This window comes from Triplophysa rosa, linkage group LG25 (assembly GCF_024868665.1).
Source record: "Triplophysa rosa linkage group LG25, Trosa_1v2, whole genome shotgun sequence".
Taxonomy (NCBI): domain Eukaryota; kingdom Metazoa; phylum Chordata; class Actinopteri; order Cypriniformes; family Nemacheilidae; genus Triplophysa; species Triplophysa rosa.
The window spans coordinates 9,996,628-10,012,404 of NC_079914.1; the positions used below are offsets into that span (position 1 = coordinate 9,996,628).

General features: G+C 40.0%; 1 protein-coding gene across 1 annotated transcript in view; it reads left to right on the forward strand.

Annotated features, from left to right (window-relative positions):
* Positions 1–15,777, forward strand: part of ncanb (neurocan b) — a 97,098-nt gene that overhangs the window by 24,486 nt on the left and 56,835 nt on the right. The window contains exons 3-7 of the mRNA XM_057326154.1: positions 5,528–5,920; positions 7,598–7,772; positions 8,633–8,760; positions 9,377–9,670; positions 10,132–10,875. Of these exons, the coding sequence (XP_057182137.1) occupies positions 5,528–5,920; positions 7,598–7,772; positions 8,633–8,760; positions 9,377–9,670; positions 10,132–10,875 (1,734 nt within the window). The remainder of the gene's footprint in view (positions 1–5,527; positions 5,921–7,597; positions 7,773–8,632; positions 8,761–9,376; positions 9,671–10,131; positions 10,876–15,777) is intronic.

The following is a 15,777-nucleotide window of genomic DNA, read 5'->3' on the forward strand; positions in this document are numbered from 1 at the left end:
GCGCATAATCTGCATAAAGATTTGCTTCACTGAAGCCTCTCCATCAAAACCGCTTCCATCGCCCAGGGGGATGCGCATTGTGTAAATAAAGCCGAAAGTCAATATTATATAATTAATATAATAAAGCCAAATTTTAATAAGTGCGCAGCTGTGCGTGGGCTTGGAATATAGTACGCGAACACAAAGCGACTCACGGTCAATAGAATATACTTTAAAAGGCCAGACTTATGCATCAAAGTATCTTCATTTGCCTACCAGTTTAGCGAATGAAAATGGAAAATGGCGGGGTGGAAGGAGCATAGAAAGGTTTTTTTTTAATGTTTGATGGAAACTTGTTTGGCGCAATAGCAGCGCTGTTTTACGCTAGATAAATGTGTCATTGCCGAGCGTAGGGTAGCAAATGTAGTGAAGCCTCTGGACTCTGAGTGTCTTTATGCATGCGTGTGTTTTGAGTAATACTCGAGAAGAGGGATAGGAAAACAGAAAGATGTTGAGAGCAGACAACCCTGGGCTCGGTTAATATTCATGGCGCCGTGAATACCGAGGGAACCTCTCGGGGGTTTCTGGGGGAGGGCATCTCAAGCGAGACTGATTCAGAATGGGAATGTCATTACAAAAGCCAGCATGCATCTGCTAGCAAGTAAGCACACCTGTTCATTTTTAATCCAATGATTTCCACTTCTCATACACTGTTTCGGAGGATGGCGTATCTGGAAGACACTGAAGTGTCACTTGAACATAGTGGGAAGAAACAGTGGTTCTTGTTTATTTTGGAGATGACACACGTGTGGATTTATCTTGAAGGGATAGTTGAAGGATTCACCCTCAAACCTGTATGTGTTTTATCTGTGGAACACAAAAGTAGATATTTTGAGAAATGTCTCAATGGTTCTCTGTACATACAATGGAAGTCAATGGGAGCCAAAGTGGAATTACAGAAAAAAAGGAAAGGACTTCATGTCTCTTGTTAGCTTTGTGTCCTTGTTGCCACAGCAATTGTTAAAGGATGTAAAGGAAGTAGGTAACATTCACAGTTTGCATTTACACATACATACGAGGGTGCTTTCATACTGTCATGGTGATTGAGATAAAAACCCTTTACGTGTAAAATAATTCTGCGTAAATGATTTCAGATTTGCTAAGCTAATGACACGATACTAAAATAAGCATAAAAAAGGAAACGGTTCAAAATCGCAGAAGCACCACAAGCACCGTGTCAATTTTTTTCTGCCTTTATTGTCTTTAAGTCAAACACATTAAATGCGTTGTTCCTTGTGGTCGATGTGGTAATAAAAGAGACACGTTACTTAATAAAACCCTCAAATATTACTGTAGCTGGAAATGAGTGAAATAACTATAGACGGCAAGGTTATTGTCAGCATAACCCTGGTCTGTAATCGATCAGTCATTTCTTGGCTGCTGGGTAATTGAAGACAATGGGACCACTGTCAGCAAGCAGCCAATTACATTAACCTGCAGCGAAAGAAAGGAGAAAGGAAAAGCGTCTGTGTGTTGTATACGCATACTGTTGCCTTGTGTTCCCTGTTTGGGGTGGATAACTTAATGCATTTCAGGTGTTCAGAAGAGATGACAAATACAGGAACAGACAACAATCATAATACAAAAACACAAAGTGGAAGGTGCGGTTGCTTTCTACAGTACATTTATTGTTGATTATTTATGGGTTTTTGTGTGTTTTTTTAGAACGGAAATTCTCGCTAGCACAACTTGCACCGCTATCACCTCACATAACCTCTTCTTTTATCTCGATCTCAGCTGGACGACCACCGATTAGAAGCAGCGGCAGCTTTACAAACAAAAGGATGATCTCTAGGGAATTGTGCTTGTAAAAACATTTCCATCTAAATGCAGATTTGCTATATCTTCAACGATTCCATGCTTCCTACGTTCATTATTTACCCATGTGGGACCAAAGCAAATTTTTCCTCGGCTTTGATTCGTAATTAGTTTTTTTAAGAATGTGTCTGCCATTGATTTCTTTCAATTCAATCTAGTAAATTGGACCATGCTTTAAAAACATTGGAAAAACACACAAAAAATTGCACAGTTCTTTTTTTTACCGCGTATGGAAAGCAGCCTAATTCACCACGTACCAAATGCATTTGTGTTGGCGGCCAAAGACTCAATAAGCATTGCTGAGCTGTTTGCACATGGGTCTGTGACGAGGGCTCGGGTCAACAGAGTCATGCTCTGAAGCCTTGCAAATAAAGACTGGCTGCTTACATTTTACTCGAGCATAAAATCAACCAACATGAAGTCATTCCAGTGCCTTTTAGTTATTAGATCTTTCACAAACCTGTATGATTTTCTTTTTTCTGCAGAACACAAAAGAAGATATTTTGAAGAACATTGGGAACCAAACAATGTTCCCAGTAACCCCCATTGACTTCCATTGTATGAACACAAAACCACTGAGACATTTCTCAAAATATCTACTTTTGTATTCTGCAAAAGAAAGAGTCATATACAGGTTTTTATAAACATGAGCATTAATAAAGAATGACTGAATTGTTGTTTTTGCTTGAACTATTGCTTTAAGCATGTGTATAATGTGGGACAGCATAGGTACCAAAATGTAGAAAATATTGGTTTTATACTGTACATTTTTGATGCTCCACCTCAATGTAAATTTTTGATGCTCCACCTCAATGTAAATTTTTGATGCTCCACCTCAATGTAAAATCTTCCTTTGCCTCTGCAGCTGATTCAGGATCAGTCTAACCTTTAGAACGCACTGAAATCGAATCATTCCTCTCCACTGACCGATTTGCTGCACGACATGTTTGTGAAGATGGCGTGTCGTGATTGAACAAGAAAACTGCGACTCCATTTAGCCCTCGCCATCGATGTTGTCAAGCACTCACTCTGTAGCTCTTTCACCTATGTACGATCTATTCCTGCGAGGACACGAGATAAGTGCCGTTCCCTGGCTGTCGTCAGATGAGTGGGCTCATCTCCACAGTCACTATTACCCCGTAAATGACTGTTGCCTGCCAGAGACAACATTATCCTTCATGTCTTAGCAAAATGTCATCACGCATGAATTTACGCATCATACTTAATGTTGTCGTGTCACTCTGGTGAGATGTCGGCAATGCTGGTTCACGTTTATCGGGATTTAGCTGTTTGTGGAGAACTGCACAGTGCAGTAATGCATAAAATCAAATAGGGTTCAAAGGTTTACTGTTTGATCATTTAAAGTTCTATTAGCACGGCTTTGATTTTAAAAACACAGTCTGTGGCAGAACAGCAAATTTTGTAAACAGGGGAGCACAGGGCAATTTATTTGTGGTAACGCAGCAGGACTTGCCAATTTCACATGAGACTCCAGAGCAAAGACAGGAACTTTAGCATTCTGCAAGCATGTGGCATGGACTTGTGCTTGTGGAGAACAGAGAACTGACGTCTCAAATGCAACGAAGTGCAACAATACGTTTGTACATGCAAAATACTCCAGCGTTTTCCACGGGATTCTTTAGAAGTCTTTTTGATTGATTTAGTAAAGTGGAAGATCAAAAACAGAGAACTACTCACCTTTCTGAACAAATTATTATCAAACTAATTTGACCACATTTTATTAAAGAAGTTATTAACATTTTTAGTACTTAAAAAAAAGAAAAGTTCACCCAAACCCGAACAACGGCGGAACGCATTGACTTGCATTGGTTTTGTGTCTATACAATAGAAGTGAATAGGTATCGCCATTGTTCAGCTACCAACATTCTCCAAAATATCTTCTTTTGTGTTCTGCATAAGAAAGAAACTAAAGCAGGTTTGAAATGACACGAGGATGAGTAAATGATGGCAGAATTTTTTTGGGGGGTGAACTATCCCTTTAAGGTTAAATATTTAGTAGCTTTAAAAAAAGCTTTAATGCAGAAAAGCAAATCCAGTGAAAATATATCACAGAAACGCTTGGTAGAAATGTTTAACCCATTTCACCTCTCATTAGTTTGCATCCTTGCAAAAAACACAAAAGCATATCAAATAAGAAGAGTAATTTGTTCTTGAATCAAGTACCAGTCTTGCTGTTTGTTTTTGCCTGCGAGGACGAAACAGTAAAAACATGTTTATTGTCTTTGTATTGTACCCAAGTTATTATTATTTTTTTTTTTAAAATATCGTTCAGTCCAGATTGCAAACTCTCAACATCAGGAAAAGAACATGCCATGACTCTGTAGATGTAATAGCGTTGAATGAAGCGCTTCAATACAATTTTTATTGCATTTTATTAATTCACAACTGTGAAAGCTTTATTGTAGATGATTGCAGAGATAGTATGATTTGATTCTAGTATTATGTGTTTCTTTGCAATTCTAGTTGGTTTTTGTGTCACATGGTTGAGGACAGCCATCACTCGCGTGTCTCGCACGGTAAACGGTCAGGTTTCAGGGGAGGCACACGTGCAGAGATGGCCGCAGTGAAATGGAGGACATGAGCGTGATGTTTCTAAAAAGATGGATTTAGAAGAGCAAATGGCAGTAAATGGGAACAGAACACATTCATTGAATAGTTCACCCACAAATGAAAATGTTGCTATTTTTTACTCAACCTGTCTTTAAATGGTCCCAGCTAGCATATAACTTAGAATACACCGTCATGTAGAGTTATATAGACCATTTTTATGATGCATTTTTGTATTTTTAGCTTAACAGCTGTAGACCCCTTTCACTTACTTTATATTGAAGTCATTTTTCAAGAATTCCCTTTTCATGTTGTAAGAAAGAAAGAAAGAACGGTTACTTTAAGCCCAGATGAGGACATTGTCATCGCATTTTGGTGGGAAGTTGTTGGAAGAGATGAAATTTCTCTCTTCTCTACTGTTTTTTTTAACAGGAAATCAAATCAAATAACAGCAGGGCAAGGATGCTGCGAGGTGCCGGGCGAAAGCCGGCTCTAATGAAAACGAATCAATGAATTTTTTCGCTCTAGCTCGGAACAGTCAGTGGCCTCTCTTCTTCAACCCCAACCCGTGCCATTCATAAAATCTGTCTCGCAGCAATTACATCCTCACCTTTCCACATGCAAGCGAGAATGATAGCGAGTGCCATGTGCGATAAGCTCTAATGCATGTGTATATAATATAAATTGCGTTTAGGGCATGCGTGAACTGCTATACTGTGCTTGGGGTTTCGTCTATGCATCAACTGCCTTTTTGTTCATGCCTGCTATAGATTTTTTTTACCTTAGAGGCAAAAAGGGATTATTACCAGTGAAATAACTGTCGGGTTGCACGAGTGCTTCTGCCAGGGTCTGCTGAATTTATTCGCACTGTAAATGCACTGTAAATAGAGTGAGCTTAAATAATATATGCTTTTGTATAATCTATTGATATTGATTTTAGGCTCTCTCGAACCGCAATGTCCTCAGATACGTATATATTGCTCTCCTCAGAATCAATGAGTGACCTTCAAGAAGGGCAGTTTGTCTTGGCAGGACAGAAGTTTACTGCCTGAGAAACTATTTTAGTGTTAAAAACCGTCTAAATAATCTTCTCTTTTTCTAGGGATGGTGAGCTGTGACACCGTGGTAAACATGCGCAAGGTGACCCACCAGAGGGTCCAGGAGCCGCTGTCGGGTACGGCTCTCCTGCCTTGCGTCTTCACTCTTCGCCCGAGTCCATCTCATGAACCTCCCCGTATCAAATGGACCAAGCTGTGGGGTCAGCGCGGCCCGGAAGGTCTCCAGAAGCAACAGTCAATTCTGGTGGCTAAAGACAATATCATTAAGGTGAAGAAAGCTTTTCAGGGTCGAGTCACGTTGCCGGGGTACTCTGAGAACCGGTACAACGCCAGCTTGGCTCTGATGGGCCTGCGTTCCAGTGACTCTGGAATGTATCGCTGCGAGGTTGTGGTCGGCATAAATGACGAACAAGACACAGTGCCCCTTCAGGTTACAGGTAATATATCCAATGTTGTGATTAATTTAGAGTAATTAGATTCATTATAAAGCTAGATGGGGTATACGGTTGACCTCTTATGGCTTCATTTTTTGGGGGACAAAGTCTTGGTTTTTAGGTTTCTGGGTAAAACATCCTCGCAAAATGACTGGATGTGTTATTTAATATGAAAAACTTGCATAATTATAGTCATCAGTGCCAAGGATTAGTTTTCCTTCACATCTGCTGTTTTCCGCGAAGGACTCTTTCAGATCACACCAAGGAGACATGGACCAAACAGCTGTTCCATTTGCTGAACGCTCACACTTGTGCCAAATTTCAGATGCATTTTGCTCCATAAGCTGTGTTAGGGAGCTTTCCTACACATTAATCGGCAAACCGCACCTCTTAGTTCATTACAAATTAGGTTGAAGTCCAGTGTTGGGCACCACCCAACAGCAATGGGACACTAAACGGGCCGTCGCCTCCCCGAGTGCTGTTGCTTAAAAATGAACAAATGTAATGTAATACCGTATATGTGGATGCTTGTGTGTTTTTGTGACTTGGAACAGAAAATGAGCTAAAGGAACTGTATCACTACTATCCTTATTTGAAGTTTCTGTGATATATTTAGGGCATTCAACAATATAACCAAGCAGACATGTATCTGACCTTGCTCGGATTATGTCTTCAGGAAGGCAGTTGTGGAAACTCTGACCCCCTTTTTTAATAAGATGTGGTCTCCCTCAGTGGATTGAAAGTCCCACGTATTATATTCCCAGATGTTTGTCAAAGACTGTGAATATTTCTTATGAACTCAGTCTTAATAGAAGGAAGATGAAGCAGGGAAAAATGGAAGGAAGGAAATAAAAAATGAAGGAGACGTCTTCCTTCCGTGCCTCTTTGAAGTGGGGCTTCATGGGTAACGGGTACGAAATGGGTGGTATTGCTCAGGAGACAGACTTCTTTCAAGACCACATCTGAAGTGTTCCACCATACTATAAATTAGCCTACCTGACTTTGAGGATACTCTTTGTGCCTTTTATGTTTGTGTGTTTTCTTGGGAAAGGCGGCGGGAATTGTGTGATGGTTGTGTGGAAGTGGGGTGAAGGGGAAAAAGATAGGAAGAATTCCAGACAGATGGACAGTTCAAAAGCAAACAAGGTTCTCATTACTTTGCGCATTGAGCTGGAATGGCGTCCTCCAACTTCCACTTCTTTTGTTCTGTGGTCCTGTTTTTTTGTACAAGAAATGAGCATTAGCTATCACTTTCTATTTAAAGTAGGATTTGAGGAATGACAGACATTTATTTGTAAAAATGTTTTAATGGAAATATGAAGGAAATAGACACCTTTAGAAAATGTGTCTCTCACAGGACCTGTCTTCTATTATTGAAGGGAAAGTTCAGCAAAAATAAAGATTCTTTCATCATTTAATCACCCTCGTGTTATTCCAAACCTGTACGATTTTTATTTCTTGCAGAACACAAAAGAACGTTGGTAACCAAACATCACTGACCCCTTTGATTTCCATTGTATGACCCCAAAACCACCTAAACATTTCTTAAAATGTCTTCTTTTGTGTTCCATAGAAGAAAGAATCATATACAGGTTTTGAACCACATGAGGGTAAATAAATGATGACAGAATTTCTTATTTTGAGTTGAACTTTTCCTTTATATTCTCTTATATTATGCAGGAGTGGTCTTTCACTACCGCACTCCTCACAACCGCTACGCGCTCACCTTTGACGATGCCAAACGGGTTTGTTTGGAAAACTCCGCCGCGATCGCCACACCCGCCCAGCTGCAGGCCACCTTTGATGATGGCTATGACAACTGTGATGCCGGTTGGCTGTTGGATCAAACTGTGAGGTCAGCATATCCTTTCTAGCGACTCAAGAGACATGGGTGTATTTAGCATTAAAACAGTGTTTGACTGTAGAGCTTTGGCTGTATGTTTATGTAATTCAGTTTCCAAGTTTATAATCTCATTTTCATATCATATTCAACTCTTATGAAACTATTACTTTGTAGATCAGTCGATCTTTTAAACTTCGAATAATTTTGATGATAAATTGACTATTCAAGTTTTGAAATGAAAATCCCCCTTCATGAAACAGAAAATCAAATGCGCATGAAATTCTTGCTCACAGCAACCTAACAATATACTGTAATATGATTTATTAAAAAACGAATAGCTGCTTTATTATGTGTTGGCCTTATAAGAGCGTATCGCTGTTGAAGACCTGCCATCTCCAATCCCATCTTCGGGGCTGAATGTCAGGCCGGCTATTGATTTCAAAATTCATATCTACCACGTATTGTCAGCTAGTAATTGAGGCGAGAAGGGCCCGTCCTCACCGAATGAAAGCAGGATCGGACTTTTTTGCCTGGGCGAGCTCTAATTGGGCCATCTCCAGAGAAGCTTTCCTGTGAAGACGCAAACGTGCAGTTAGTGCAAGTACATAGAGACATCAGAGATCTCTGGGCGGAGATTGAAAATATGTGGGCCGTTTTAATGGTTTTATGTTACTCACTCTAATATTTGGGCTGGACTTGAGAAGATGCAGGACGACCCCCCATGCACTACTTTCCTCCGAGGCCCAGGAGTGCCATGCATAATCACTTAATCAGACTCTCATCTCCGCTTTTCCAATCTATGTGCTTTAGAGTAACTACACAGGCAGTGTCTTTCACATTTATTCATATTCCTCAAAACAATTCTTTCTCAGGTACCCCATCCAGTCTCCACGACCCGGCTGCTACGGCGACAGGGAGGACTCCCCCGGCGTGAGAAACTACGGCATCCGAGCCCCCGATGAGATGTTCGACGCCTACTGCTTTGCAAACAACATACAAGGTAGGTACAGCCTTCTGTTACATCACCTCCAAGCTCGGTGTCTTTAAATGTCCTCGCGAGCCATGTCCCAGACATGTACCTGCCCGTGTCTCAACTCCCTGAGCATCTAAGTAGGTCACCATCCTTTCAGCACAGCCTCGCGGTTTATGTCAGAATGGGTACGGCATTACACGCTCCTGTTTGCAAGGTGCATGTCAGTGTATTCTGAGGAGGATTTCACGCAGAAACATCAGCCGGGCCTCCTGCCAAGAGTTTTTATTCTAAAGCGACATTTTTTCATGTTTAATGCTTTGCTAGTCACGCTGATAAAGAAGGCCCCATGCTGGACAGAGATGTTTAGTTATAAGGTTTATTTATAGTCTTCATCAAGAATGTTGTAAGCAAACGTGCTTCTGAAAAGAACGGGAATGGAAATGTAGCACATATCTTAAAATAGTAAAAGTAATTTCATTCAACTAAAGTGAATTCATAAGTCAAATTAGACCACTAAAGATAAAACGTCCAATATACCTGAATACACTCAATATGTTCTTTTTAAAATGAACGTATCTAACATTTTCTCTCTCCCTCCTGTTTTACAGTACCCTCTCTCACGCTCTCTAATTCGTCTTTACAGGTGAGGTGTTTCACACCAGTGTGCCAGAGAAGCTAAGCCTGGCCTCTGCCTCCATTCACTGCCACACTCTCGGAGGTCAGCTGGCTACGGTCGGGCAGCTCTACCTTGCCTGGCAGGCAGGTTTAGACCGCTGCGACCCCGGCTGGCTGGCCGATGGCAGCGTGCGTTACCCTATCAACCTGGCCCGACGTAACTGCGGGGGAGATGAACCAGGAGTTCGAACTCTTTATCACAACCCCAACCGCACCGGCTTCCCAGAAACTACCGATCTATTCGATGCCTACTGTTACCGAGGTTTGCAACTTTGCTCTTTATATACTTTATAATCAGAAAGAAAGATTGTATTTACGGGGTCAAATCTGAAAGAAAAAAACAAGTCCAAATGCAAACTAGTGTATAGATTTCAGCATATATTCATGAAGATTTTTATTATCCTGGAGAGTCATTCATTTTTTTGGTCACTCTGAATATTTACTCCATTAATAAGTTTCTTTTTCCCATTCTCTCTCATTTTGCTCACTATGTCATCTCATAGTCATACACATTATTATAGCATGTTTCAGAATTATTTATATTCAGTGACACCCAGAGACTCGCCTTGGTGTCACCAACATCTGCAGTGTAATCCATGACGGTTCCATTCTCAGAATTGTTTTATATCAAGGACTTCTTTATAGATTTCTGCTTTGTAGTTTCTTTCGATCAATACTGTCATCTGAAGACATTAATGAGAGTTTCTTTCTCTGTACTTTCAGAGCAGCCGATGTTACTCCACCAGACCCTGGAAACCGATTTTAACACTTCAAGCGAAGAAGAGGTCCAGCTCCAAAGAAACAGAGCCTTTCCTGAACCTTCCACCTGGACCGGTCTGGTCGATCTTGAGAAGGAAGATTTCAAATCCATTATAAACAATGAATCCTCTGAAATCTCAGAGGAGCATGTTGTCATCCACCTCAGGCCTAAAGAGCAGTACGTTGACTGGAAAGACGACGGCTTCAAGGATGCTGCAGAGAAACAAGAGAACCTTCAAGGGGGCTCGGCGAGAGAGGAAACCGACGAGAACGACGGCGTGATGGGAGCCGATGCATCTCCCGACCCCTCTTCTATCACACCATCCTCCTCCACACAAGCTCAAACCAGCAACAGCATGATCGCCAACTTTGTGAACTCAATCATGAAGCCATTGAGGTATTGGATGGGTACTGGAGATACCGAGATACCAGCCACGGAGTCCAGCATCTTCAAGGGAACCTCAGAATTGGCCCCACTTGCCTGGACAAAGCCAAGCAGAGGGAAACCAAACAAGGGTGGTGTTGGTAATGCCATCTTGGAGCCTGATACTAAGGAACATTCATACAATCCCACCTCAAGAGATCCAGAGGAGGAGCTCCTGGAGCAGGAAAGAGAGGTGGTATTCGTGGCTGCACAAAAGAGCCAAAGTAAATCTGAAATGGAACCATCATATTCACAGAGCAACAGCTTCACTGGGACATTCACAGGTAAAAGTGCTACATTTTTATCCTGTTTTATTTAAAGGTGGTATTCTTTTAAACTTCTATTTTGAACGTGAATAACAAATAATGTGGAATTACCAGAGAGTTCTCTTTTCCCTTCTGCATGAATATGATCCAATATGTTACAGTGTCTTAAAGGAGTAGTTCACTTTCAAATTACATTTTCATGATAATTTACTCACCCCCATGTCATCCAAGATGTTTATGTATTTGTTTCTTTAGTCGAAAAGAAATTAAGGTTTTTGATTAAAACATTCCAGGATTTTTCTCCATATAGTGGACTTCAATGGACTCCAAAGGGTTGAAAGTCAAAATTACAGTTTCAGTGCAGCTTCAAAGGGCTTTAAACGATACCAGACGACGAGTCTTATTTAGCGAAACGATCGGTCATTTTCTAAAGAAGAATTTTCATTAAAGCTACAAAACACACTCAAAAAACTGTTTTTTGATGCTGTTCACTTAACTTGAACAAATCACTTTCATTTAACTCAATTGTATAGGTTTCTAGCTCAAACTTGCACTAAAAAAAAGAAGCTCTTTGGTTGAACATAATTCAATCATGGACAGTGGTTCCACATGTTTGAGTCATGTTTTCTTAACATGAAATTAACATGTAGAGAGAACATGAATGAATCAAGTAAACTCAAATTAACATGTAGAGAGAACATGAATGAATCAAGTAAACTCAAATTAACATGTAGAGAGAACATGAATGAATCAAGTAAACTCAAATTAACATTAATGTTAATGTTTTTTAAATAGCCTGGAAAGTTTTGTATGCAAACTTGTGCTTATATAAAATAGAAATTAAATGTAAAATTAAATTAAATTAAATTAAAACGGTTGAAAATTAGATGCAATAATTAGAAAATGAAATATAATAATAGTAGCAATAAAATGTAATAAACGCTGCAGAAGACACCATGGCGTGGCAATAAAATGAAGGGGGCCCTTGGGTTCGCTATAGCCCCAGGGCCCAATGTGTTCTCAATCCGGCCCTGCATGCATGTCCCTATTACCTGACAGATATCACTGAAATAGGTGTCTTGAAATATCACACCTGTCTATGTGGCAGCACCAGACTCAAAAGTGAATGCAGGCGGCGGTCAGATGTCTTTTTTTGACCAATCTAAAGACTTTGAGGCGCTCACTGCCTGTCAGTCATATTGGACATTGAAGGGGGCAGCTCATGAATCAGTTTGTTGGTTGGCAGTTTGTCTTGCGAGAACACCGTGTTGCTAATGTTACTTTTGACAGCTTATGTCATAGCATCTATACAAGGCAGTGCTGGGATTTTTTTTACTTTTCTCACATGTGACATTGCGATGATTCTCTGCTGCTTTCCATGCTTTTCTATGCAACTGTCTCCAAGTTTGGCTGCGTGTGAGTGATTTTCCAGAGTTTGTCTTTTCACTGGAATATGTAGAAGGATAGATTTATAATGTTTTGGAAATCTTATTAAATATGCCATTTAGTTTAAGGTCTATGTATTGCCAGGATGAATGCTCTTGGTTTCTATAGCATCTGGTGAAGTTGCATTTCCGATTTCCATTGTTTCTGAAAGAACAACAACATGACAGGTGCAGAATGACTTCGAAATTGTTCATGATTCCTGAGACACGTTCACTCAGAGGTGGAGGTTACCACCCATACACAGCCTGTTGTTTGTTAGACGAGAGCGAGAGAGATGCTACAGAGGTCACTGCACTAAGATTTATTCCTACCTTCTCTCCTCGAGGGCTTTTAACGGATATCGATGCCTCTTATATCCATGCCAAGTACAGCAGCATTTCTGGTAGTAGAAAGCAAAACTGGCTCCAGCCTCTGCACATTTGGAACATCACAAGCCTAAGGCTGGGATTGAAGCATGTCTAACTGGTGTGGTTTTAGTGCAGTGGGTTATGGCACTGGTCCGCGCTCAAGTCATCATCGGCACAAATATCCTCCCCTCGAACCAGATTCAACAGGGAACATGAATGTTTAATGGGGGGTGAAAATCCAGCTTTAGTCAGCATGCATTATTTAAATCCGAATCTAATTAATGTGCTTCAGCTGGACCATTGGCACAGCCGCAAACTCCAGGTCTCACCCATTTAGAGAGCTTCCATCTGAATGTGATGTGTGATTATTATCAGGGACTGAGAGAAAGAAAGAGTGTTTGTTTAAAGACACTCGGGGTGGAATATAAAACTCTGCAACTGATGCTGGATAAAGAGCTGTTTCCGTTTCATGTTTTTTGTCTGGCAGAGGTCATTTGACTGAGTTGGGATTTCACCCTTCACTGGGTGCTGCCCCGTCTCCTCTCTTGTTCTAAATTTCATTTGATGGAGGATGTAGGGAATTTAGAAATTCACCTGGTGACTTATGCTGTGCTTCGGATAGCTTGGAACCTTGAACTTAGTTTACTTTGACTTTGATCTATTTGTCTGTCTGTCTGTCTGTCTGTCTGTCTGTCTGTCTGTCTGTCTGTCTATCTATCTATCTATCTCCGTCTGTCTGTCTATCTATTGGTCTGCTCTTTTTAGTGAAAACATTTTCTGTTCATGGTTTTTCTGTTCAACTCATAATTGGCATGAGAAAGCAAAATTGACACCTGATTGTCTTGAACACTTTGAGGTTGGAGAATTTCAAGTGTGTTTCCACCTACGACTCCGATTGTCTGGAACACAGCACAAGTCTTTTAGAAACTCTCTGTCTGTGGCCTTAAGTCTCAAAAACATTCAAAAACTTTGAATGTTAAGCCGTTCTTGTTTTGAACTGTGAATAAATTCTCAAATGGAAAAAAACTTGATATGCCCCTTCCGAAATCAAGACATGCTCTGTGTTCAAGGACCTCTTCAACACAGAAATTTCACCTTGATTTGCCTGATGCGTTTCCTATGCAACTAAAAGTATTCAAACTTGTGTGTTCAAGCAAGTTCTTGATTTACTATTCTATGCCTTTTCGCTTCGTAAAAAAAACTGTCTTCAGTACCACTGCAGTCTGAATATACTGTACATTGACTGGACACTAAGGCAGATTTACAAATGTATGAATGCACATACGCAAGAAAACATCAAGCAAAGCAAAAAATATACAAAAGAACATATGTTACTTAAATATAAAACAGTGAAAATGTCATAAGACAGAAGGTTTTGGGTCAAACTTCATGGAACACATTTTGTAATTGGAAGTGAACTGACTTTATATTTTACCTTTATTAAAGATGATCATGGGACCATTCAAAAAATTACAAAGAAGTTCTAAAAGACGTCTATTATAATTTTTGCTGATGTCATTTGATTTTAAATTCATATATATTCAAAAATCCAATAAAGATTAAATATTCCGTTCCATTTTGTTTGCTGTTTTTTAATGCGTTAAAGGCGCAGTTTTTGATTAACAGCGGCCACTAGCGTTGTCATATAGATTTGCCACGAATCGCTGTCCAAACACGACGGTGGACACCACAGTACAAAAAGATGTCGTTCTCATGTTGACGCAGGGAAAAGATTTTGCGGGCATTAGAACGACTGTAGAAAGAGTTATGACTTATGTATTAAATAAAATAAAAGGTTTGTGGATTTCAAGTTTAAAAAGAAGGACAAAAGTCAGGCAGGAGCTAGGACGTGCATTAATATTATAAAGACTTTCCAGCAGAGACGCGTTAGGACCCGCGGTACTGAGGCTTTTAGCAGAGATACTCATGGTGATACTTTCCAGCAGAGAGACATTGGAGAGAAAGATCGTCTCAAAATCACCCCCGAGGAGTTTGCTTTGATTCGGATTAGTATGTGAGTAACATAGGAGAGGAAGAGAAAACGCGCGTTGTAGAGTTGTTTGTCCGTTTAGGGCTGCTGTACAAAACATGGTGGCGAATTCAATGTATAGGCCCGCTCTGTATGTAGATATAAACAGCTTATTCTAAGGTATTACAAACTTAATGGTTCATTACGTAAGGTCTTTATACACCTCTGAAGAAATAGTTTTGTGTATTATATTGCATTTCTGTCAATAGATCCTCCTAAAAACGCCGTATTGTTCCTTTAAAATAACATCTACATTTGCATCACTGCAGTAATTATAAAAAATTCTTAAGTCTACAAATACTGTCAGGCCACCTTATGTGGGTCATTTATCTTTTGCTCCCCGTTGTTATATCCTGTCATCTTTTATTGTTATAATCGATTTAATTTATTGTTTTTTATTACAGCTGTAAATGTTTAATACCGCTACAGTTGTGTGACTGCAGAGAGCAATTAGTTATTCATATCATTAATTGCTCAATTACTTGGTTATGTAAATTGCACCACGTCCATGTGACATCGCAACAGCAGCGTCCTGAATATTTCATTGTTCTTTAAATATTTCATCATGTGCATCGAGCATATGCTCTGTGAATACCTATTCTCATGATTAAAATGCTAAACGCCGCTTGTTGCCTTTAAGGCACATCATGTCATATCACCGAGAAGTAATCTGAATTATCCATGCACACGTGTTTTAAAGACGTCGCAATAAATACTTAAACATAAAATGCGCAGGAACCGCATCAAGTGAGCCTAATGTCTGTGGTCAATGGCTTTGTTTTGCATGAAGATCTGTGGTTTTGAAGCGATCTGATATCTCTTGTCAGACAGCATAGTCAATCTGAGGTATCTACATTGGTTGCTATAGTAATGTCAGGAGCGTCAGCACAATGTCAACAGACTTCCTCACACAATAACCGAGAGCATCTGTCAGTGTGGAAATAGTAGGATGAAAAGCTGAAAAGTATGTGTCTACTGATAAATCATGAAATGGATTGCTATGCTGAATTGAGAGCGAATAAATATGAGGTATTCATGATTATATGATGGATGCTAAATGTTTATGTAGAATTAGATTAATTTACTGTGTGGAAGCAA